Source organism: Oryx dammah, unplaced genomic scaffold (genome assembly GCF_014754425.2).
Source record: "Oryx dammah isolate SB20612 unplaced genomic scaffold, SCBI_Odam_1.1 HiC_scaffold_3, whole genome shotgun sequence".
Taxonomy (NCBI): Eukaryota; Metazoa; Chordata; class Mammalia; order Artiodactyla; family Bovidae; genus Oryx; species Oryx dammah.
This window is the reverse complement of record NW_024070187.1, coordinates 23835788-23862915: the sequence shown is the minus strand read 5'-3', so window position 1 is coordinate 23862915 and position 27128 is coordinate 23835788. Positions and strand designations below refer to the sequence as shown.

Sequence of the window (27128 nt, the reverse complement as noted above, 5' to 3'; positions counted from 1 at the left end):
AGGCTCTAGGTGCAGGCTTCCGAAGTCATGGCTCATGGGCTCCAGAGTTCAGGCTCAGTGGTTGTGACATATGGGATTTAGTTCCTTCATAGTATGTGGAATCTTCCAGGACCAGGGATCAAACCTGTGCCCCTGCTTTGGCAGATGAGTTCTTATTCACTGCGCCACCAGGGAAGTCCAAGATTGTGAGTTTTTATGACCATTCAGTGTAGACTACAGAGTCTCAAGAACAGGGTTGAGTGCTTCTCAGAGACTTATCAGATCCTTGAACCGGAGGAGAAACCACTTAGCCATACTTAGATTTATAGGTTCATATAATTTCCCAAGTGGAAGCTTATGCCAGGCCCTAAGCTAATTTCTATTTCTCATTCCATAACTGAGTTATTTTCTTCTCAACTAATTTTTAAACATCACAAAATGTCCAAGTTACTAAAACAACTCAGGATATCATTTGCTATGGCTATATTTCTAGTTTGAGAACATTCTAACTGAACAATAGTATCAAGATTCTGTCATTCAAAGTTAGAATATTCAGGTAAGTAATCCTCTGTATAAAATAGTTCATGTTTCACATTATATGAATTTGCCAGTAACCAACTCCAGGCATTGCATAAGATGTCAAGCACAATGAATGAACCACGACAGAGAATCCTCCTTTCCAAAAGCCAGTAGTCAGTTTTGATGTCTGTACTAGCTTTTGATTTTCAATAAAAATGTTAATGTCAAAAAAACAACTGAGGTCCTGAAACACAGTTGAGAAACTAAAGATGTTTACAAGAATTTTCACAAGCTGTGCTGGTCACAATGAGAATGCTGTGATGATTAATTTTTTGTGTTGACTTGGCTATGGGGTTCTCAGATATTTGATATGGTTGTTCAGTGACAAAGTTGTGCCTGACTCTTTGTGACCCCATGGACTGTAGCCCAGCAGGCTCCTCTGTCCATGGAATTTCCCAGGCAAGAATACTGGAGCGGGTTGCCGTTTCCTTTTCCAGGGGATTTTTCCCAACCCAAGGATTGAACTTGCCTCTCAGGTATTGGTCAAGCATTATTCTGGGTGTGCCTGTGAATGTGTTTTTGGATGAGATTAATATTCAAATCAGTAGATGAGTGAACTATATTACTTCCATTAGGGTGGCTCTCATCCAATCAGTTGAAGGCCTCTATGGGGTCGCAAAGAGGTGGACATGACTGAGCACGCATGCACACACAAACAGAAAGGCTCCCTGGAGTAAGAAGGAATTCTTTCTGCCTGATTGCCTTGAGCTGGGATATCAATGTTTCCATGCCTTTGAACTGAGCTACTGTCTCTTCTTGGATCTTGAGCTTTCCAGCTTTCAGCCTGGAACTTGCACCATCTGCTCTTCTGGTCTCAGCACTTCACACTGGGACTAGATCTGCACCACGCACTCTCCCCACTTCTGGGCCTCGTTCGCCAGCTGAGGTCTTGGGACTTCTCAGACTCTGTAATGCGATGAGCCAATTCTTTATAATACACCTCTTTAGAGATTTCCATATGTTTATATAAATACATATTTATATATGCATATTCTCTTTGTTCTGCTTCTCTGGAAAACCTGGACAAATATAGTTGTATTTTCAGGAAATTATAGGCAAATGGTTTATTCCTTTCCCAATATATTGAGGCATATTGGTCCATTTTTCTTCGAGCTGAGATCTCTTACAAAGAAATCAAGAGGTTAATTTTCAAGGACAAGTTATTAGCTCTGCCTGTCTGTGGGAAAATGATAAGGCTAAACAAAAGTGAATTCTATTATTGCTTTAAATTATTGTAATGGCCACGTAATGTCTGCATATATCTCTAGGGAATAAACAGTCTTTCATCACTTTTTAGTGGGTCTTTCCATATCCTCATTAGCTCTGAACTCAGAGCTAAAAATCAAGTAGGCACAAAAATCTGGCAGCTAGACCACTTTTTTCATGAACCCGTTTCTCATCTTTCTTAAACTGCTTTTACCTCACCCAGTGTATGATACTACAGATAAAGGAAAAAAAATTCTTTTCCTCCTCTGATCCTAATATAAGGTTATCTGAGGCTTATCAATGACACATCACTTTATACCTATATGACTACTGGAGTTATTATAGTTATTTATTATATTGACTAGTCTTTAGTAACCCTTCATGGCAGGCTCCATGTATCACTCAAAATCTTAGCTAGTGCTATATGTGATGGAACAGAACAAAGATTGAATGCCTCGGTTAGCAGTGATTGGTTGAATATATCCTTCTGTATATTTAGCAGGGGATTATACTAAACTTGGAATCTTACCAGGTATGTTACAGTGGGCAGTTGAAATTTTACTCTCCCACATGTTTTAGATATTGGGTGTGAATTCTTCTTCATGCCTAGCATTCCTGAACACAGCTGTCCATGCATGCAACCTTTGCTCTGTTGAATGAAATGAATGGACATGTCTTCTGACCTTGATCAATCATGCTCATCTAACTGTGACTACCTTTCTTGTATTTTTATTATATAAAATTGAATGTTGTATCTACATATAGAAAAGAAAAAGAAAGTATTAGTTGCTCAGTTGTATCTGATTCTTTGCAACCCCGTTGACTACAGCCTGCCAGGCTCCTCTGTCCATGGAATTCTCCATGTAAGAATACTGGAATGGATATAAATTCCCTTCTCCAAGGAATCTTCCCAACTCAGGCATTGACCCTGGGTGTCCTGCATTGCAGGCAGATTCTTTACCATGTGACCCAACAGGGAAGTCCTTATCTACATATAATTGCTTATAATTCACATTTTATATACAGTTGCCTATTCTAAATTCCAAAAAAAGATCCTACATAAAACAATTACCAATTTCTAGACCCTTAATAATAATTTTTGAAGAGAGTGGTAAAAACACAATTTTTCACGGAAATCAAAGCCAGATGCATTATATGAAAGAAAATATCAAATGTGAGAGCTATGAATGTTCTAGTCAAAGACTAAATGTGTATTAGCTCATGTTTATTAGAAGGAAGCATTGCTAAAAATTCTTTGGGCTAGATGTTTACCTCAACATTACCTAAAAGAAAAATACTAATTATTTTAAGGAGATGGGGGATATTTGTTAATTTTTTTTGAGTGAACCTGGATTTAGGCTTTGCTGCTGCTGCTGCTGCTAAGTCGCTTCAGTCGTGTTCGACTCTGTGCAACCCCATGGACTGCAGCCTACCAGGCTCCTCTGTCCATGGGATTTTCCAGGCAAGAGTACTGGAGTGGGGTGCCATTGCCTTCTCCTGGATTTAGGCTTTAGCCCTATCATATATCTGAAGTTTAAGACTGACCTTTCTTGCAGTTGATAGAATCAGCCTTATTTCTTTCCAATTCACTGTTCAAATCAATGGTTTGTCTATTATCTATTTTAGGAGAATTAGTTTCCATAACTCAAAATTAAAGTCTAAATGTGCTTTTCATTACATGTAAAAATCAATTGTAGTTAAAGCTGGAATTTTGTAAATACTATCTTTTAAACAAAATAAAAGATGCTTTGGTCTCTCCTTAAAAAGAGCTGACAATTTGGCAGCCTCCCAATTCTCCTCCATCTGTAACTCCTTCTTGATAACCAATCCATGAAACAGGGGACAGGATTTCTCCAGAACAGTGCAAAACATCAGCCAACGCAAAGCTGCCCTCTTTGCCTGGATGCACTATTTTTATGTTTTGTTTTTCCCAAGGCTTTTTCCAATGCATTTCTAGACTGTGTAGATGGAAATAAAGGATAAAAAGTACAATGATGAGGTGAAATAGAGAGAGTTAACAATATAAAAATAACTTCCTTTATTATTTGATATATTATATAGAAGATAAATAATTTAAATTTAAAAGCATATAACTCCCATTTCTAATTCTTGAGGGTAGACCATGATGACTGTTTAGAACATTTGCTGTGAAAAATGTTATTAGAGTCACTCATAATTTTCATGGCTTTATTTTTCCATTTTTTTTTTTTAAATCACATGATCTCTGTATTTCCCAGCCACCTGTTCTCCTTGCTCAGCCCTGCAGTAAATCTTTCTCTGGTCCCAGAAAAAAAAAAGTTTCATGATCTCCTAGGTTTATTTCACATATTTCTCATTTTGTATATAGCAAAGGTGGTTAATATTGATAACCTAAGAGATGTGTCACTTATGCATACACCAGATAGGAGTTAGGAAAATAAAAACCTCAAAATAATTACAATTTCAAAACACTATGAAGATTCAACATGACCATTTTCCTCTGCCAATAATCTTCTCCAATTTCCATCGCTCCATCATCCAAAGTTTTTTTCAGCTTAAAACTAAGGATGGCAAAGCATGAGTGCTTCTCGAAGTGATAGCATTTTAGACTGTTAACTGTGGTTTATGACGTCATCTCTTTGGATGCCAGGATCAGGCTTTGTTAGAGAGTAGAGACGACAGCAAAAGCACACCCTATATTTTGGGAGAGGGCATGCTGACCACACAAACAGACCAGGAACAGTAGGTTCTGGGGAGAGGAAAATCCCACAAGCTCTATGCACTTCCCAGAGCTGGTTCTGCTAACCCAAGCCCCAGAGCACTCAGACACACTGTTGCACATTCTTCTTGTCTGCATTTTTTTTTTTTAACACAAGATTTCCTAAATATTTTAGTTGCCAGGTAATATTTTCTTTTATACTATTTCACTCTGTCCTCAAATTGATTGATCTACTTTGTCTCCTTCTTGGGATTTTACTCAGGAGTATTCTCAGAGAAAAGAAACATGAACTTACCTGGTGTTTCTGTTGCTTTGATTGAACTCTGAGTCTCAGCTTTAGAGAGAAAAAAAAAAAAAAGAAAATTGCTAAAATTAAACGTTGAATATCAAATATCTACTCTCACAATTGTTTCAGGTGGTAAATGCATAGAGATTTTAGTTCATTTCTGATTTACTTTCCTCAAGTCACCAAATCATGAGGCTTCCTGAATAGAAGAAACTTCAGAGCAGGGGGTCAGTCAGCTCTCTCTTAAAGGGACAGAGAGTATTTAAGGTTTGTGGGCCATAAGTCTAGCAACTATTCAGCTTTTGCTATTGTAGTGTGAATACAGCCATATGTAATATCTAAAGAATAGGTATGGCAATATTCCCATTAAATTTTAATTATAAAAAATAGACGGGGCTTGGATTTGGCCTGTGAGCCAAAGTTCGCTGCATCCTCCTTTGGGGCATCTGGTACAACCCCACTTCTTGAATAGTCTTGAATCCAGAAGATTACAGAAACTTCGGTGGGTGCTTCATGAGTGGCACTGCCATATGTCATACTCCTACTAAGATATTGCACATCTCCTGATCTGAGGAAGATTCAGAATTGTTCAGACAGATACCTTTGAAACTTAAGAAATTCCTCTAAAGGGAACAGAGCTCAGAAGAGCTTTCTACAAGTAAAATCACTTGAGAGAATTATAATCAAAGATCATTTCAACAAACTTGAGTGTTTGCACCATGAATCAAGATTTTCCACATGAAAAAAATATAGAAATATTTGAGATAAATAGAAGCCCAATAATGATGGTGGATACAAATATCCACTTGCTTCCTTTGTATCTTCACCTGACTGTCTTAACAGCATCTTAAATTTTACATGCCCAAAACAGAACTCTTTTTTTTATTTTTAACTGAAGTAGAGCTGATATAAAATGCTGTGTTAGTTGCAGGTATACAGCACAGTGATTCAGTTTTATATCTAAATATACTCTTTTTCAGATTTTTGCCTTATAGGTTATTACAAAATATTGAGTGCTAAGTTGCTTCAGTCGTGTCCAGCTCTTTGCAACCCCATGGACTGTAGCCTGTCAAGCTCCTCTGTTCATGGGATTTCCCAGGCAAGATACTGGAGTGGGTTGCCATGCCCTCCTCGAGGGGATCTTCCTGAGCTAGGGATCAAACCCGTGTGTCCTGCAGCTGCTACATTGCAGGTGGAGTCTTTACTGTTGAGCCACCAGGGAAGCCCAGTAACTCCTCATTATTACCTATTTTATATACAATAGTGTATATATCTTAATTCCAAACTCCTAATTTATTTCCCCCTTCTCTCTTTTGGCAAGCACAACTTTGTTTTCTATGTCTGGGGGTCTATTCTTATTTGTAAATAAGTTCATTTGTAGCTTTTTGTTTTAGATTCCATATATAAGCAGTATCATGTGTCTTTCTCTGTCTGACTTCACTTAGCATGATATATTCTAGGTCTATCAATGTTGCTGCAAGTGGCATTATTTCATTCATTTTTATGTCTGAGTAATGTGGTGGCACTAGTGGGAAGAATCTATCTGCCAATGCAGGAAACATAAAACACATGTGTTTGATCCCTGGGTCAGAAAGATCCCCTGGAGGAGGGCATGACAGCCCACCCCAATATTCTTGCCTAGAGAATCTGATGGACAGAGGAGCCTGGCAGGCTACAGTTCACAGGGTCACAAAGAGTTGGACACGACTGAAGTGACTTAGCATGCGTGCAATATTCCATTGTGTCTATACACCACACTTCTTTATCCATTCCTAACTCTTGACTTGTGTCCTCAAACAAACTTCCCCTTTCACTTTTTTGAACCAAAGTATGGAAGACTCTTGAGAGTCCCTTGGACTGCAGGGAGATCCAACCAGTCCATTCTAAAGGAGATTGGCCCTGGGTGTTCTTTGGAGGGAATGATGCTGAAGCTGAGACTCCAGTACTTTGGCCACTTCATGCAGAGTTGACTCATTGGAAAAGACTCTGATGCTGGGAGGGATTGGGGGCAGGAGGCGAAGGGGACAACCCAGGATGAGATGGCTGGATGGCATCACTGACTCGATGGACGTTGAGTTTGAGTGAACTCCGGGAGTTGGTGATGGACAGGGAGGCCTGGCGTGCTGCAATTCATGGGGTTGCAAAGAGTCGGACACGACTGAGTGACTGAACTGAACTGAGCTGATGATACCATTGCCTCCCAAGTGCATGAGCCAAAAAGTAGTGGCCTTTCTTCTTTTTTTTTCTTGATTCATTTTTTTTTCTCACCTCATCAACCCTAGCTTCTAAATATATTCCACCTACGCCTCACCATTCAATTGACTACTGTTCATCTAGCACCTATATCTCTCTCATTAGTATGTATAATAGCCACCTAGAAAAAAATTTTTTAATTTACATTTCATGAGTCCAGTGGCTCCTTATTCCTCTCCTCACTACAGCTAGCGACTCTCCATAGGATATGGTTCCTGCCTTGCTCCTCAGTTCACTCCAGCTGTCTCAGCCTGCTTGGCCTCTCCATGGTAGATAAATGTCCCAGGGATCCCTTGCCTCAGACTGCCTGCTGGCTTGCCCTAAGCGTCTGCGCTGTCCTCTCAGGGCTACACTGGTTCCTTCTCACCCTCCACGACTCTGTTCAGGTGTCACCACTCAGAGAAGTCTTCTCCAACCACCTTATTGAAAGCTACCTTCTTATTTCCCTCCACCTCAGCTCACCATGATGCTTTGTTTGCTCAACAGTTTATCACTCCAGTGATTTTTAAAATGGCTTTGTTTTCTGTTAGAATGTAGGTCCAGGAGGACGGAGATTTCTTATTTTACTCGGAGTCATAATTTCAGCATCTACTATCCATACTAGGTCTCTGTTAAAAACATAGGGAATGAACAAATAATAATATAAAATAATAATTGATAATGATAATAAAAAAAATAGTAGCTATCATTATCCAACTAGCAGTTTTTAAGGCAAAATGAATGTGTTATTAAAAATTGCTAGTTGGATAATGATAGCTATTATTTTTGAAGCAACTCTTCAGATCAATTCTATTAATCATTGATGTCTATGAGAAAGATGTTATTATTTTCATTTTGCAGATCTGTAAATAATAATTGAAAGAAGTGAAACTATGTTCTCAAAGGGAGGACTGTGATTATAATTCAGGTCCGTTGGTTCTAAGGTCCATCTTCTTTTACTAAGAGACAGCTTTTTTTCCCCACTAAACTGTTCTGAGTGAAAGCTTATGTAATTAATTTCTACTTTTCATAACTAGTTAAAATAATTTTGTACATGGCATAATGCTGTACTTGGAGGATGCAGTTAAAATATTTATCAGCTGCCAAAGGATTAGAATATAAACGAAATCAAAACCTTTGTTCCTCCTGCTTTTAATATAAGGTCATAATCTTTCTTGCTGATAGACTTTGTTGAGAATGAACAATTTTAAACTCATATCAGACAAAGCCTCCTGAATATTCTTTTTTGCATTTTTTTCATCCTTCAAAAATGCATAATGATTTCTCAGGGACATATTACATAAAATAAAAATGACTATGCCTTAAGAAGTAGTGGAATAGTGAAAAAAAAAAAGCAATTCAAAACACTTTTCTTGAGTCTTCAGAGGTACAGATATTTCTATATGAATGAATGTATTGTTATTCTGAGAAGGAAATTCTGTAAACCTTAAATACTTAATCAGTACTGGGAAACATATACCTTTTAATTCTGAAATCAAGGATGTATTATTTTGAAAATAATAAAACGTCTTCATATGACATTCTATTTTCAAATTTCGACTCAGTTTTGGGAATATAAAATCTTAATAGAGATGAATGCTATGGAATATGGCTAAAGTTATGGAAACTAATGAAAAGTGAAGGTATTTGTAATTATTCCTGTGTGTGTGTGTTTTTTTTTTTTTCTTAAGTTTCATAATGCAAATATGCTTTAAGAAAAGGCCAAATTCTGATCTGGAGAGGAAGCAGGTGTGCTTAGTCATTCAGTCGTGTTTGACTCTTTGCGACCTTTTTGGACCGTAGCCTGCATGGCTGCTCTGTCCGTGGGATTTCCCAGGCAAGAAAACTGGAGTGCATTGCCATTTCCTCTTCCAGTGGACCTCCCTGACCCAGGGGTCAAACCTGCGTTTCCCATGTCTCCTGCATTATAGGCAGATTCTTTATCTGCTGAGTAAGTGGAAGTTAAATAGAAATGAGTGTAGTGCATTCTGTTGACCTAGTCTCAAATTTAGTTGTTGAGTAAAGACCAAATCCTTAATCAGGGTGTTTGGCAACTTAAATCTCTTGGTTGAGTTTGAAACTGAAGTTTGAAGTTGAGTTCAGTTTGAAACTGAAGTCTTATGAAATGCAAATGAACTTTCAAATGCTAAACTTTAATCTACAATTTAATCCCAAACTAAACTTTAGATGTATGCATGTTTTAAAAAATATTTTCTACTAGTCCATAACTTCTCTACTCCTTTTAACTTGTTTATTAAGTTTTATTGGAGTATAGTTGCTATACCATGCTGTGTTTGTGTCTGCTGTATAGCAGAGTGAATCAGCTATATGTATACAACATCCCTTCTTTCCTGGATTTCCTTCCCATTTAGGTCACCACAGAGCATTGAGTAGAGTTCCATGTGCTATATGGTAGGTTCTCATTAGTTATCTCTTTTATACATAGTAGTGTGTATATCGGAGAAGGCAATGGCACCCCACTCCAGTACTCTCGCCTGGAAAATCCCATGGACTGAGGAGCCTGGTAGGCTGCAGTCCATGGGGTGGCTAAGAGTTGGACACAACTGAGCGACTTCCCTTTCACTTTCCACTTTCATGCATTGGAGAAGGAAATGGCAACCCACTCCAGTGTTCTTGCCTGGAGAATCCCAGGGATGGGGGAGCCTGGTGGGCTGCCGTCTATGGGGTCCCACAGAGTAGGACACGACTGAAGCGACTTAGCAGCAGCAGCAGCAGTGTGTATATATATAGACTACTATGTATAAAAGAGATAACTAATGAGAATGATGCTAAAGCTGAAACTCCAGTACTTTGGCCACCTCATGTAAAGAGCTGACTCATTGGAAAAGACTCTGATGCTGGGAGGGATTGGGGGCAGGAGGAGAAGGGGACGACAGAGGATGAGATGGTTGGATGGCATCACGGACTTGATGGACGTGAGTCTGAGTGAACTCCGGGAGTTGGTGATGGACAGGGAGGCCTGGCGTGCTGTGATTCATGGGGTTGCAAAGAGTCGGACACGACTGAGCGACTGAACTGAACTGAACTGAAAGTTTGCTTAAACTATCAGCTTTTAAGATAGAAAGCTTAAGCAATAATACAAGTAACTTTGCTAAATATTATCTTACAAAAGCCATTGTATTTCCAGCCATTGTATATAATTACCTACAGAACATGATTTATCATTAAAAGGCCCAGGAAAAAAATAGTTATTCCCATATATAATTCTTTACTGATTTGCTTAAAAATAATTTACTATGACCAATTAAAATTTTCCTTCTCATTCGCCCTCATACATACCATCCCCATCCCCCCAACAAAGCATTGACTGAGTCATCATACGAAAGATTAGTTCTGGTTTGGATAAACTGTAATATGTGACTAAGACTTTGTTATCCTGAGAATTCCTCATTTATCTGCCCACATGAAATGATACAAACTAATTAAATAGCATGTAAGAAACATTGCAATTAAGTTCCCTGATAAATGTCATAGATAAATGGTGCCATTCACAAAGGAAATAATGAGCCTGAGTGATCAGAGAAATTAGACTTTTCCAAAGCATGAGATGCATAGCATTATACGAGAGATCCTAGACTGGAAAGTGGCATTAAATCAGATTGAAACACTCAGTGAGAAAGTAATTATTTTCCATTTTTTTGTGAGTTTATTTCAATGAAGAAGTTTCAAAATTTCAATTTGATGCAAACACGTCATTAATACCTAGAATGTACTTATCTTTTTTTCCACCCCACAGGGAGAAGTGCAAATCCAGTCCCCCATGACCACAAATTATACAGTCAAGTTTTGTGGAAATTGCAGGGGTCAGCACATCAGAGTTGGATAGATAAGCCATGCTGCGGGGTGAAAATTGCCTTCATCATCCCAGTATCTCCCCTGCCAGGTAAGTATTTGATTTATTTATTAAGTAAGGCTAAAACTCAGAGCCTTTGGCAAGCAACAAAATCTAGCTAGAATTTTATTTTATTTTGCTTACATCACAGCGACTTTCTAGCTTCTGCTTATGCCAATTCAAACTGGTTTTTTATTCATGATGGTTTCCTTTTCAAACAAATTTAAGAATTAAAAAGTACATCCACTTAAAGTACTAAATGAATAATAGTGCAGATGGTACATATATCTGGCAACCTCATTAAGTTGTGGGAAATACTAAGGTGATATTTTGTAGAGGCTCTTTATGGTTGTGTAGAATTTTAATAATCAGTTGGAGGAAGGACAAGGGGAAGAAGGAATGACCGTACAGATGAGGAAGACAGGTTGCACAAATCACACGGTCAGGAATAAATCTGGCATGGTTGGCAACAGCATGAGAACTACCCTGGTGAGAATCCCAGGTTTCTGGTGAGAATCCCAGGTTTATATTCAGTCAGTTGGTCAGTGTTATACTGATTGAACTTCTGTTTGTCAAGTATATGATGCACCCAATTAAAAGCTACTTGCTTTCTAATTCCTTTGGATACTTTATGTGAAGTAGTTGTAATGAGAGAAAGTGTGGTATATCGATATTTACGGAGTTTGAGGCAAGAAAAACAGGGTTTGAATTACATCTTTTAATTTAGCATTGGGTGAGTCATTTAATCTTTCTGAACCTGTTTCCTTATTTGTGAAACTGATACCATAAATACCATCTTTGCTTGGCTTTTGTAAGGATTATCATTAACAAAATAATATTAATAGCTAAAATGTATTGTTTTCTTTTCAGACACTGTTTTAAGCTTCATATTATTTTATCTCTTTTAATCTTCACAAGAATCCTGTAAAAGTGTAGTCATTACAACTATTTTACAGATGAGGAAATGAAGGCACAGAGAAGTTAAATAGCTTACCAAAGGCCAAAGTCCAAATAAATGGTTGTGCCATTATGTGAATCTAAGCTATTTGATTTCAAGGGCTTCCCTGGTGGGTCAGTTGGTAAAGTGTCTGCCTGCAATGTGGAAGATCAGGGTTCAATCCCAGGGTCGGGAAGATCCCCTGGAGAAGGAAATGTCTATCCACTCCAATATTCTTGCCTGGGGAGTTCCATGGACAAAGAAGCCTGGTGGGCTACAGTCCATGGGTTCACAAAAAGTCAAACACGAGTAAGTGTTCTAACACTTTTACTTTCTCTATCTGATTTCAGAATCATTGTTAGTAAACAATAAGCCAACTTCCTCTTGGCATAATTGGAGTGACCATTTCTTTTAAGAAGGATATGGTGCCTCGAAAAGTACAGGCTTGGGCAGAAGCCATTCTCATGTTCAACCAGTAGTATATCTGAAGTGGTTACTTGATCTATATACAATTATATATGCTTTTTGTATTAAAAACAAACTCTATACTAAACTAGGATAGATTATGCAAAAGGGGAACATACATGATAAATTATTTGTTACATATAAATGCTATTAACCCTGATTAAATAACCTACTAATTTCTTATACATGTTCAGTTCAGTTCAGTCACTCAGTCATGTCTGACTCTGTGTGACCCCATGAATTGCAGCACGCCAGGCCTCCCTGTCCATCACCATCTACCAGAGTTCACTCAGACTCACGTCCATCGAGTCAGTGATGCCATCCAGCCATCTCATCTTCTGTCGTCCCCTCTTCCTCCTGCCCCCAATCCCTCCCAGCATCAGAGTCTTTTCCAATGAGTCAACTCTTCGCATGAGGTGGCCAAAGTACTGGAGTTTCAGCTTTAGCATCATTCCTTCCAAAGAAATCCCAGGGCTGATCTCCTTTGGAATGGACTGGTTGGATCTCCTTGCAGTCCAAGGGACTCTCAAGAATCTTCTCCAACACCACAGTTCAAAAGCATCAGTTCTTTGGCGTTCAACCTTCTTCACAGTCCAACTCTCACATCCATACGTGACCACTGGAAAAACCATAGCCTTGACTAGACTGACCTTTGTTGTCAAAGTAATGTCTCTGCTTTTCAATATGCTATCTAGGTTGGTCATAACTTTTCTTGAAGGAGTAAGCATCTTTTAATTTCATGGCTGCAGTCACCATCTGCAGTGATTTTGGAGCCCAAAAAAATAAAGTCTGACACTTTATAAATGTTACTTATTTTTAATTAACAAAAGTCAGATTTTTCCCTTCAGAGTTCAAGTCTGTAATATTATATATTCTGCGGTAGCAGAGGCTCTGACACAGCAAATTGTTTAGAAGTATTTTTACCCACATACTTGAGGCTTCCCTAGTGCCTCAGACAGTAGAGAGTCTGCCAGCAATGCGGGAGACCTGGGTTCAATCCCAGGATTGGGAAGATCCCCTGGAGAAGAGAATGGCAACCCACTCTAGTATTCTTGCCTGGAGAATTCCAAGAGCAGCTTGTCGGGTTGCAGTCCATGGGGTCACAAAGAGTTGGACATGACTGAGCGACTAACAGTTTCACTTTCATTTTACCCACACAGTTGCCTTAGTAGAATTAGGTACTGGTACTTGCCCATCTCAGTGTCTCCTGCCTATAATCTTGTTACACATACTCTCCTTAGCTAAGTCAGAATCCACCAGAAGGAGAAAGCAATAGGCTCCCTTTCCCTGTCAACAGACCTCACTAGCTCCTCTCCACTCTAAAATCAAGCCTGAGTTTGAGATAATGTCCCCACAGTGCCTTTATCTGAAGGTCACTATTCAAGCACCCACTGCTCATATGCTTAAGAGGGAGACGAGGCATCATCTGTTACACATCTGGCAAACGCACAATTCACTTTTATTCTTGTTTGTATTGGGGCACTTATATTATAAAATACATGAGGTTTTGGTTTGCCAAAGGTACTTTTCAGACATATATTGTCTACAATATAAATTATGCTTATCAGAACCCAAAGCACTGCCACAGAGAAATGTTCTTGTTATGAAGGAAAAATGACCCTCCTCTTCAAATTTCTCTACATGGAGACTAATTATATACAATTATTAGTTTACAATTATGGTGTGGAATCAGACTTCTCCTAAATAGCCTTCTTCATGTCATGTCTAAGATGATTACAATAGAAAGGGGGGAAATGGATGTTACCAACATGCTTCTAGACCAGAGTGAGCCTGTAATGTCCACGGCGCCCACTTGCCGTCTCCTTGTATCTTACAGGTCTCCTAAGAAGAGACTTGGAGACTGAGTCACCTGCAGCGATGTCTTTTTAAGGACTATGTGCTCAGTTGCTCAGTAGTGGCTGACTCTTTGCTGCTCCATGGACTGTGGCCCCCCAGGCTCTTCTGTCCATGGGGATTCTCCAGGCAAGGATACTGGAGTGGGTAGCCATTCCCTTCTCCATTTAAGGACTCTGGGTACGCCAAAAAATGCATCCAATATGTATAATGAGCAGGATTTGATAATGCTCTTATGGATGATTAGTAACTTTTCTAGTCAGGATATTTTGACTAAACACACAGATTACTTCAAATCACGGAGGCCAGAATAAGGGAAGTACTTGTGGAGATATGTGAGGACTGCAACTAAAGATTTGTCAGGATTCAGAAGATCTCCAGGTCCTGCTACTTTTTCCTTGTCCCTTAAACAACTTAACTTTGCTCATGGGATCTCTCCATTTCCCCACATAGTCTCTCTATAGTCAGTAGCCTTCTCTACTGACTCTGCCAACTCAAGCCTCCAGAAGCCAGAGGCAAGTGCACAAATCACCATGGCCATCTCAGATTCTCTACTAACCCTGCACTACTCCAGTCCCCCCTGCTTCTTGGTTTGTTTGGGTTTTCTAGTTCAGTTCAGATTACCCAGGAAGGAAATTTGATTGGCCTAGGTCAACATTTTCTTTTTGTTCCTAAATGAATATTTATCTGAAAACTCACCACTTAATCCACTCATTGTAAGTATACAACCCAATAATATTTTGTAAATTTACAGAGTCATTGAACCATCACTATAATCCAGTTTTAGAACATTTTCTTCAATATAAAAAACTTCCTTGAGCCTTTCTGCAGTCAGTTCCCAGACTGGTCCCTAGGTGTAGGCAACCACTTATATGGTTTCTGTCCCTATAAAAAATATCCTGGATATTTCACAGAAATGGAATTGTATATGTTGGATTTTGTGAAAGGCTTCTTTCACTGCATAATGTATTTGAGATTTATGCTGTTACAGCATGCATCAGTATTTTGTATCTTCAAACTGTCAAATGGGATTGTCTTATATGGATATCCCATGTTTTGGAACATTCCAAATGCATTTCCAAAGGAAAATCCAATGAGATATTCTATTTCACCAATTAATGGACATTTGAGTTGTTTCAGCATCTGACAGTTATGAATAACGCTACTCTTAACACTCATTAACTCCATACCCTGTTTTGATCACTATAGCTTTAGAGTAAGTTTTGAAGTTGGGGGCGGTTGAGTCTTCCAACATTGTTCTTTTTCAAAAGTGTTTTGGCTATTCTAGGTCACTTTCATTTCCATATATATTTTGAAAGTGAAGGTGAAAGTTGCTCAGTTGTGTCCGACTCTTTGTGACCCCATGGACTAAAAGAGTTCACAGAATTCTCTAGGCCAGAATACTGGAGTGGGTAGCTTTTCCATTCTCCAGGGGATCTTCCCAACCCAGGGATCGAACCCAGGTCTCCCACATTGCAGGTTGATCCTTTACCAGCTGAACCACAAGGGAAGCCCAAGAATACTGAAATGGGTAGCCTATCCCTTCTCCAGTGGATCTTCCCGACGCAGGAATCGAACAGGGGTCTCCTGTATTGCAGGCCGATTCTCTACCAACTGGACTATTAAGGAAGCCCATATATATTTTAAGATTTGCTTATCAATTTCTAGAAAAAAAAAAACTTTCTGGTATTCTAATAGGAATTGCATTGGTTATTTTATCAGTTACTGATCAACTTGAGAAGAATTGCCATTTTAAAATATCAAGTCTTCCAAACTATGAACATGTAATGTCTATTTATTTTATATTCTTTGCAATTTTACATACATATTTGTATTTTAATCATTAATTTATGCTGATGCCTTAAGTTTCAATCTGATAGTGCAGTGTTTAACTTTCCTTCCCCCATTCTGTATTTGTATTCTCCCCTTTTCACCTTGAGAACACATTTATCTGTTTTTTCACTTATACCTAGTATTTAGAACTAATATATTCATTTCAATAAAACAAACTCATCAAGTGAATTTCAGGGTTTCTTTTCAGTGTTTTTCTTTTCTCTCCCTCTCTTTATCCATTCTTCTTGGGAGGGTGTGCAGTTAAGACTATGTTGTTTAAAGAACCTGGATTCTTTTTGCATCTTTTTGTGTGCTTTATTAACAATTCACATATGGTTAGGTAAAGTGTCTTCTGTTTGTATTTAATTATTTTCTACTTCTGTCTTTGTTGATGGTTATATACTTAGAAACAAATATATTTGTTTTGAAAATTGATGGTAGATTGCTGCTGCTGCTAAGTCGCTTCAGTCGTGTCTGACTCTGTGCGACCCCATAGACAGCAGCTCACCAGGCTCCCCTATCCCTGGGATTCTCCAGGCAAGAACACTGGAGTGGGTTGCCATTTCCTTCTCCAATGCATGAGAGTGAAAAGTGAAAGTGAAGCCGCTCAGTCGTGTCTGACTCTTAGGGACCCCATGGACTGCAGCTCACCAGGCTCCTCCGTCCATGGGATTTTCCAGGCAAGAGTACTGGAGTGGGGTGCCATTGCCTTCTCCAGATGGTAGATTATTACAGCATAAAACAAGAAAATGTTCAAAACACATATCACGGCTTTTAAAATTTTTTAAACATACAGCAGCAACTGAAATCACATTTTACACACCCCCACACCCCCACTCCAATTTCTTCTTTCTTTTGAACCCTGGAAATGGCTTTGTGTGTCTAAAGTCAGAATCAAAATGACACCACTTTTCCATCTCATTAGCACTTTCACACTGGCAGTAATGTTTCAAAATCTGATGTCTTTGCTCAAGCACCAGATGTAATTGTACTAAGGAAAATTTTTCTATTTTGATGCTTAGTGGGCTCATCTAAATCACGAAAACTAACAAGTGGTCTTTTCACATAATGCTAAAATAAATGAATTATTTAAATCACGTGTGCATCACATTAAAAGCACACAAGTCGCCTTCCCCTCCCTGTCCTGCTGTGTCTGGCCTGCTGGCTCATATGTGCCATGTCTCCCAGATGTGCTCTGATACCAGACTCCACAGTGTGAATATTCAGAGATTGAGATCAGAAGGTTTTGGGGGTCCCTTAGTCCTTTTGCTCCTCTTGCCTGGAAACTGGTCCCATCATGTGTCCATTTTAGAGAGTGGGCTGCCTTCTATGGGGTCGCACAGAGTCGGACACGACTGAAGTGACTTAGCAAGCAAGAACCCACTAGAGCCCCTCCAGATGGTATCACTGACTAGCCTTCCTTAGTTCAGTTCTGCTCGTGTGACTATCTGACCTACGACAAAAAACCTAAGGAGCTAGCAGCATGGAATAAAGAAAAGAACACAGGGCAAGGAATCAGATACGCTAAGTTGCTAATTCTGGTATCCACTAGCCCTACTGATGGAAACAATCTTTGTTGATGATTCACTTTCAGTTACCTCATTAGATCACTCATTATAAGAGGCTATCTTCAGGAACAGGCAGATGAAAGAGGCACAGAGCAAGGTATAGGGAAAGACGTCATGCTTCCATGTCCTCTCCTGTGAACAAATGCTCACATGTTCACAGCTCAGAAGTTTTTCCATTTAGATATTTAATTTCTCAGAGAAGTGTTTTCTAGTCTAGTGTACAAATATTGCATTTCTATTGTTAAATTTACTCTTAAATATTTTATTCTTTCTGAAGCTACTATGAATGGAATTATTTCCTGTGGTATAGAATATAGTATAGAATATCCTTTATTAGCTCTGGTAGATTTATTGTGAAATGTTCAGGTTTTCTATATAGATAATGATGTAGTTTGCTGAGAAAAACACTTTTATTTCTTCCTTTCCAATCTGGATGAAAGTTTCTATCTATTTATAATCTTAATGTAGTATAAAGAACCTCCGGTTATAATTTTGAATAGTACTGGTGAGGGTAGACATCTTTGTTGCGTTTCAGATTTTAAGAGAAAAGTATTTAGTCTTTCATTATTAAGTAAAACATTTACTGTATATTTTTCATAGATATCCTTGATCAATTTGAGGAAGTTTTACTTATTTATAGTTAATCGAGAGTTTTAATTGAGTGGGAACCTTATTTTGTCAAATGCTTTTTCTGCATTTGTTGATTCTACTAAGATGGTATATTACATTACTTGATTTTCATATCTTAAACCAACTTTGCATTCCTAAGTGAATCCTATTTGTCATGTTTTTATCTCTTTTCATATGTTACTAATTTTTTCTAATATTGTATTGTGTCTATGTTCATGAAGGATATTGGTCTATAGTTTTCTTTGCATTTTCTTTTCATTCTTTTCTATTTTTGGTGTTATGGTAATACTGGACTCAGATAATTGTTTGTGCAAAGTTTCCCTTATGTCACAAAAGAGTTTGAGAAAATTTAGTATTACTTCTGAGAATATTTTTATAGAATTCAGAATTTTTGCCATTCTGCTTGGAACTTTATTTATTTAAATTTTTAATGCAGAATCTTAAATTGTTTTAGGTCTTTTCAGTCTTCCTAATTTCTTGAGTCAGTTTTAACAATTTCTTCTTTTCTAATTTTTTTCCTATTTCATCAAAGTTGTCTGATGCTTTGGCCAATCTTACCTTTTTGTGTAGGTGATATTACAGATTATCACCCAGGCTTGAACTGATCCTCGTTGGCATCCACTTATTTGTGGCTATGGAGGGATAGAGTGTCACTATACAAAGCAAAGTTGCCAAATCGTTGTCCTATTTGTAGAGATTAGGAGAGAACACAGGCTTTCCTGGTGGCTCAGTGGTAAGGAACCCGCCTGCCAGTGCAACAGATGTGGGTTTGATCCCTAGGTCAGGATTATTCCCTGAAGAAGGAAATGGCAAACTTCTCCAGTATTCTTGCCTGGGAAATCCCATGGAGAGAGGAACCTGACTGGCCACAGTCCATGGGGTCACAAAAGAGTTGGACACGACTTAGCAACTAAACAACAGCAATAACAACAAGGGGAGAATATAAGTGAGACAAGGTTCTTTTGTAAGTGTGGGCTGGAAAACTTTCTGAGTTTAGTTCTATCCAGTATACTAGTTTAACATTTCAGTGAAAAAGTTGACCTAAAGCTCAACATTCAGAAAACTAAGATCATGGCATCCAATCCAATCACTTCATGGCAAATAGATGGGGAAACAAGTGGAAACAGTGGCAGACTTTATTTTTTTAGGCTCCAAAATCACTGCAGATAGTGATTGCAGCCATTAAATTAAGAGACTTTTACTCCTTGGAAGGAAAGTTATGACCAACATAGACAGCATATTAAAAAACAGAGACATTACTTTGTCCACAAAGGTCCATCTAGTCAAGGCTATGGTTTTTCCAGTAGTCATGTATGGATGTGAGAGTTGGACTATAAAGAAAGCTGAGTGCTGAAGAATTTATGCTTTTGAACTGTGGTGTTGGAGAAGACTCTTGAGAGTCCCTTGGACTACAAGGAGATCCAACCAGTCCATCCTAAAGGAGATCAGTCCTTGGTGTTCATTGGAAGGACTGATGTTGAAGCTGAAACTCCAGTACTTTGGCCACTTGATGTGAAGAGCTGACTCATTGGAAAAGACCCTGATGCTGGGAAAGATTGAGGGCAGAAGGAGAAGGGGACGGCAGAGGATGAGATGGCTGGATGGCATCACTGACTCAATGGACATGGGTTTGGGTGGACTCTGTGGGTTGATGATGGACAGGGAGGCCTGGCATGTTGTGGTTCATGGAGTCACAAAGAGTCAGACATGACTGAGCAACTGAACTGAACATTTCAGCACAGATTCTTGTACTTACTCTTGGAGTCAGAGCTTTGTGATGTGGAAACAACACGTGAAAGTGATTGACTCATCACTGTTGCTTCTGTAGTACTCAACTTGGTCTCCATGATGTTTTTGGTGCTAGTTCCTAATTATAAAAAAAGAATGAGTAGTCATCAGGGGTTTAATCAATACTAGACTGTATCATTAATATTAATATAAACATCCAGTTACAGCTTGAAGATTAGCTACTTAAAGTCTTCTGGTCAAGGTATAGAAATTCAGTGTTTTGTTATCTACCTTTTGGTGAGTCACTTAATTGCATTTTTTAAAGTGAAGGGAGATTAGACTCTCCTATTTGTCTGATATAGGTTACTTCATTTGATCACATAGTAATTTTATGAATTAAGTAGTAACTATGATCATAGCTCTGAAAAGAAGAGAGGTGAAAAGCAAAGGAGAAAAGGGAAGATATAAGCATCTCAATGCAGAGTTTCAAAGAACAGCAAGAAGAGATAAGAAAGCCTTCTTCAGTGATCAATGCAAAGAAATAGAGGAAAACAACAGAATGGGAAAGACTAGAGATCTCTTCAAGAAAATTAAAGATACCAAGGGAATATTTCATGCAAAGATGGGCTCGATAAAGGACAGAAATGGTCTGGACCTAAGAGAAGCAGAAGATATTAAGAAGAGGTGGCAAGAATACACGGAAGAACTGTACAAAAAAGATCTTCACAGCCCAGATAATCATGATGATGTGATGACTAATCTAGAGCCAGACATCCTGGAATGTGAAGTCAAGTGGGCCTTAGAAAGCATCACTATGAACAAAGCTAGTGGAGGTGATGGAATTCCAGTTGAGCTGTTTCAAATTCTGAAAGATGATGCTGTGAAAGTGCTGCACTCAATATGCCAGCAAGTTTGGAAAACTCAGCAGTGGCCACAGGACTGGAAAAGGTCAGTTTCATTCTAATTCCAAAGAAAGGCAATGCCAAAGAATGCTCAAACGACTGCACAATTGCACTCATCTCACATGCTAGTAAAGTAATGCTCAAAATTCTCCAAGCCAGACTTCAGCAATACATGAACCGTGAACTCCCTGACGTTCAAGCTGGTTTTAGAAAAGGCAGAGGGACCAGAGGTCAAATTGCCAACATCTGCTGGATCATGGAAAAAGCAAGAGAGTTCCAGAAAAACATCCATTTCTGCTTTATTGACTATGCCAAAGCCTGTGACTGTGTGGATCACAATAAACTGTGGAAAATTCTGAAAGAGATGGGAATACCAGACCACCTTACCTGCCTCTTGAGAAATCTGTATGCAGGTCAGGAAGCAACAGTTAGAACTGGACGTGGAACAACAGACTGTTTCCAAATAGGAAAAGGAGTACGTCAAGGCTGTATATTGTCACACTGCTTATTTAACTTATATGCAGAGTACATCATGAGAAACGCTGGACTGGAAGAAACACAAGCTGGAATCAAGATTGCCGGGAGAAATATCAATAACCTCAGATATGCAGATGACACCACCCTTATGGCAGAAAGTGAAGAGGAGCTAAAAAGCCTCTTGATGAAAGTCAAAGAGGAGAGTGAAAAAGTTGGCTTAAAGCACAACATTCAGAAAATGAAGATCATGGCATCTGGTCCCATCACTTCATGGGAAAGAGTTGGGGAAACAGTGGAAACAGCGTCAGACTTTGTTTTTTTGGGCTCCAAAATCACTGCAGATGGTGACTGCAGCCATTAAATTAAAAGATGCTTACTCCTTGGAAGGAAAGTTATGACCAAGCTAGATAGCATATTCAAAAGCAGAGACATTACTTTGCTGACTAAGGTCCATCTAGTCAAGGCTATGGTTTTTCCAGTGGTCATGTATGGATGTGAGAGTTGGACTGTGAAGAAGGCTGAGCACCAAAGAATTGATGCTTTTAAACTGTGGTGTTGGAGAAGACTCTTGCGAGTCCCTTGGACTGCAAGGAGATCCAACCAGTCCATTCTGAAGGAGATCAACCCTGGGATTTCTTTGGAAGGAATGATGCTAAAGCTGAAGCTCCAGAACTTTGGCCACCTCATGCGAAGAGTTGACTCATTGGAAAAGACTCTGATGCTGGGAGGGACTGGGGGCAGGAGGAGAAAGGGACAACAGAGGATGAGATGGCTGGATGGTGATGGACAGGGAGGCCTGGCGTGCTGCGATTCATGGGGTCGCAAAGAGTCAGATATGACTGAGTGACTGAACTGAACTGATGATCATAATTTTATGTATGGCTCAGAAAAGTTATAGAATTTCCCCAAGGTCACATAACAGGAGTAAGCCAAATTTTTCCCGATGTGAAACTAGTTCTCAGCTACCCTAGAAAGGGGTTGGTAAGGTAGTAGTAGTAGTTGAAAACGGTACCATGGTTCTCCTGCTGCCTAGGAGAGAATTTTCAGGTAGGTGGGGTAGCTAGGAGGAAAGAGATGATAGGATGTGAATAGAATAAACTTTTTAATTATATTTAGTTCATTTTGGGGAGTGGGGGAAGGAAATTTAACAACAAAGAAACAAAGAAAAATAAGCTGAGTTTTCAAAAATAGCATTGGGATATTTTAAATCATCTATATTTGCACTAATATTATAAAACAAAATGATCGATGACCACCAGGCTTTTCAAAGTCCAGCACAGGACTAGTGTTAGTGTTAGCTAGATATGGTGTTGGCTGGAGATGAGGGGAATGAAGTTTAATAGATTTTTATCACAAAGAGGTTGGAAGCCTGAATTGTGGGTACCTTCCAGAAGTGCCAATCAGGTTTTATTCTGTGGCATTAAGCATCTACAGTGTACAGCAAATTCTTAGTGCATGTGAGAGATTCATGCTTGAGAAGCTGAGAGTTTGTAGAAAGACCTCACAGATGATGGGTAACTGTGTCTTCTGACAAAAAAGGCTTTAGGAATTGATATATCAAAGAAAGTGAAAAAATTTAAACATAGGCTAAGGATTAATGCTGCATATGAGAAAGAATGAGTGAAAATGGGCACAAACTTCAGAAGAATCTTGAAGTATTAAATTGAGAAGGAAATATTTGAGGAAGTAAAGAAATGTCTTATTCCTACAGCAGGAAAGCAGAAATTGATCTTTGCAATAGTGTGGAAGTGGAAAGGTACAAAAACTCAATACTTGAGGATGGAGGAACATGGGGATAAAGATTTTGCTTTTCAATGGAAATACAAGAAATGATGCTTTAAAAACATCAGAACAGGAGTTCTTCATAAATCTTCAGAGAATTCTTCTCCTAAGCTAAAATTGGAAACCATGTAAAAGCTATCCTAATGGCCTAAAAAATTCTCTAATATGAAGCAGATCCAATAGTCTTGGTGATGGGGGAAAAAAGAATATGTAGCTAAGAAAGATGAGAGGGGCTACCAGTTTATAAAAATACAAAGAGAAGAGCAGAAAATGGAATAGCTGGGCTACAATGCCAAAAATTTTACTTAAGAGAATTACCACTATATCTACTACTGTGGGCTAGAATCCCTTAGAAGAAATGGAGTAGCCCTCATAGTCAACAAAAGAATCTGAAATTCAGTACTTGGGTGCAATCTCAAACACAACAGCCTGATCTCAGTTCATTTCCAAGGCAAAACATTCAACATCACAGTAATCAAAGTCTATTCACCAATTACTAATGCCAAAGAAGCTGAAATTGAATGGTTCTATGAAAACCTACAAGGCTGTCTAGAACTAACACCAGAAAAAGATGTCCCTTTCATCACAGGGGATCAGAATGCAAAAGTAGAAAGTCAAGAGATAACCTGTAATAACAGGCAAGTTTGGCCTTGGAGTACAAAATGAAGCAGAGCAAAGGCTAGCAGAGTTTTGCCAAGAGAACACACTGGTCACAGCAAACACCCTCTACCAACAAGACAAGAGATGACTCTACACATGGACATCACCAGAAGGTCAACATCAAAATCAGACTGATTATATTCCTTGCAGCCAAAGATGAAGAAGCTCTATACAGTCAGCAAAAACAAGACCTGGAGCTGACTGTGGCTCAGATCATGAGCTCCTTATTGCAAAATTCAGACTTAAGATGAAGAAAGTAGGGAAAGCCACTCATGTTTGACCTAATCAAATCCCTTACAATTATACAATGAAAGTGACAAATAGATTCAAGGGATTAAATCTGGTAGATAGAGTGCCTGAAGAACTATGGACAAGGTTCATAACATTGTACAGGAGGTAGTGACCATAACCATCTCCAAGAAAAAGAAATGCAAGTAGGCAAAGTGGTTGTCTGAGGAGGCCTTACGAATAGTTGAGGAAAGAAGACAGTGAAAAGCAAAGGAGAAAGGGAAAGATATACTCAACTGAATGCAGATTTCTAGGGAAAAGCAAGGGGAGATAAGGCCTTCATAAATGAATAATGCAAAGAAATAGAGGAAAACAATAGAATGGGAAAGACTAGAGATCTCTTCAAGAAAATTGGAGATATCAAAGGAACAATCATGCGTGGATGAACATGAATAAGGAAAGAAATGATATGGACCTAACAGAAGCAGAATAGATTAATAGGTGGCAAGAACACAAAGGAACTATACAAAAAAGATCTTAATGACCCAGATAACCATGATGGTGTGATCACTCACCTAGAGCCAGACATCCTGGAGTCTGAAGTCAAATGGGTCTTAGGAAGCATCACTACAAACAAAGCTAGTGGAGGTGATAGAATTCTAGCTGAGCTATTTCAAATCCTAAAAGATAATACTATTAAAGTGCTGCACTCAATATGTCAGCAAATTTGGAAAGCTCAGCAGTGGCCATAGGACTAGGAAAGGTCCGTTTTCATTCCAATCCCAAAGTAGGGAAATTCTAAAGAATGTCTAAACTACTATACAGTTGAACTCATTTCTTATGCTAGCAAATTCATGCTCAAGCTAGGCTTCGACAGTACAAGAACCAAGAACTTCCAAATGTACAAGTTGGGTTTAGTAAAGGGAGAGGAATCAGAGATCAAATTGCCAACATCTGCTGGATCATGGAGATGGAGAAAGCAAGGGAATTCCAGTAAAACAGCTACTTCTACTTCATTGACTATGATAAAGCCTTTTGACTGTGTCTGTCACAACAAACTGGAAAACTCTTAAGAGATGGGAATACCATACCACCTTATCTGTCTCCTGAGAAACCTGTATGAAATCAAGAAGCAACAGTTAGAACCAGACATGGAACAACAAACTGGTTCCAAATTGGGAAAGGAATAGATCAAGGTTGCATATTGTCACCCTGCTTATTTAACTTATATACAGAGTACATCATTAGAAATGCCAGGCTGGATGAATCACAAGCTGGAGTCAAGATTGCTGTGAGAAATATCAATAACCTCAGATATGCATATGATATAACTCTAATGACAGAAAGCAAGGAGAAACTAAAGGACCCCTTGATGAGAGTGAAGCAGGAGAATGAAAAACCTGGCTTAAAACTCAGCTTTCAAAAAGGAAGAACATAGCCTCTGATCCCACCACTTCATGGCAAATAGAAGGGGGAAAAGTGGAAGCAGTGACAGATTTCATTTTCTTGGGTTCCAAAATCACTGCAGATGGTGACTGCAGCCATGAAATTTTAAAAATGCTTGCTTCTTGGAAGGAAAACTATAACAAACCTAGACAGAATATTAAAAAGCAGAGACATTACTTTGACGACAAAGATCCGTATAGTGAAAGCTATGGTTTTCCCAGTAGTCATGTACGACTGTGAAAGTTGGACCGTAAAGAAGACCAAGAGCCAAGAAATTGATGTTTTTAAATTGTGGTACCAGAGAAGATTCTCGAGAGTCCCTTGGACAACACGATCAAACCAGTTAATCCTAAATGAAATCAACCCTGAATATTCCTTGGAGAACTGTTGCTGAAGCTTAAGCTCCAAACTTTGGCCACCTGATGCGAAGAGCCGTCTCATTGGAAAATATCTTGATGTTGGGAAAGGTTGAAGGGAGGAAGGGAAGGGGATGATAGAGGATGAGATGGTTAGATGGCATTATTGTCTCAATGCGCATGAGTTTGAGCAAACTCAAGGAGATAGTGGAGGACAGAGGAGCCTGGCGTGCTGCATTCCATGGGGTTACAAAGAGTCAGAGATGACTTAGCAACTGAACAACAACAATAGGTGGAATGCATGGAAGACAAAATATAAAAAATTTTTATACAATAATTAATTAGGGATAAAGAGAATCCAATATAACAGATACTTGAGAAAGTCTTATCAGTACTAGAGGGTAAGCGTAGAGAAGAGATTTTGACTCCAACCAGTCTTATGTTAGACCACTGATTAGAACTAAGTAGAATGAGTGTGAGGAATTTGGGCTGTTTTATAATCTGTGTTGGTATTATCAATGTGAGATTCATTTTGTATGTTTTGGGAGATTAAATCTTGGGGAGTAAACAATAAATGTGGACATTAATTATATTAGGAATTTAAGATGTGTTTATAGCAGACTGACGAGAGAGAGGATTTATCGAGTTAACTTGTGCAGGGAAGGGGATTAAGCAGCTTTATTCCTTTGAAATTACATAATTTGACTTACAGTATCCAATACACATAACAAAATCTTTTGTGTGGTCACATTGTCTTCAGAAATAGAATATGGGATCAGTGAATTTTTGACAGTTAACATTTACTGAAACATATGTTATAGAATACTAGTACTCTGGTATGTTTTGTTTATGTTACAAAATACTTCCATAGTCAAACTACTAGGAGCTGCATAGATTTTTTTAAAAAACATCAAATGAATGTCTTTGGATTACCAAGAATTTTTATAAATGTTATTGTACACTGTAAAACCCTAAGATGGTAGCATGTCCTCCAGTACCCACGCTAAAGGAAGAGGAACTCAGATAATGAAACCAGACTCTAAAGGGTCCCCAAAGATTTCAGAGAAGCACAGAATGGTGTCAAGGAAGCAATGTATAAGGCTTCCAGGGGAATACAGGAAGAGGAGAACGTCTATTTTTATGTAAATATTATATTTCCTTTTTCTTGTCTATATTATTTAGAGGCTGGACTAAGGTAGGCATTAAGGGTCTATTGGAATGGTGTGCTTAGCACGTCTCTTGCCAAACCATCAAGTACCACCTACAGTAGCCCTAGAAAAGTAGGTTGAGCAGATGGCTGAGAGCTCCCTGTTGCTTAGGGCTGGCCTAATGGGGTGTTTAGGTGTCTCCAGATCTCTCTATTCTCTAATCCAATTTCCCAAGGTAAGTGCTTATAGGAACTTGAGACTGATTGTAGGTCAGGAATAAA

The 27128-nt window shown here is 38.8% G+C and overlaps 1 protein-coding gene and 1 non-coding gene across 2 annotated transcripts in view; both read right to left on the bottom strand.

Annotated features, from left to right (window-relative positions):
• Positions 1-27128, bottom strand: part of EMCN (endomucin) — a 156265-nt gene that overhangs the window by 35986 nt on the left and 93151 nt on the right. The window contains exons 8-9 of the mRNA XM_040238381.1: positions 19877-19987; positions 4758-4796 (exon numbers count right to left, since the gene is read on the bottom strand). Of these exons, the coding sequence (XP_040094315.1) occupies positions 4758-4796; positions 19877-19987 (150 nt within the window). The remainder of the gene's footprint in view (positions 1-4757; positions 4797-19876; positions 19988-27128) is intronic.
• On the bottom strand, positions 10735-10892 carry LOC120862304. The gene has a single exon (XR_005720734.1). It is a non-coding gene; the product is annotated as a U1 spliceosomal RNA (small nuclear RNA).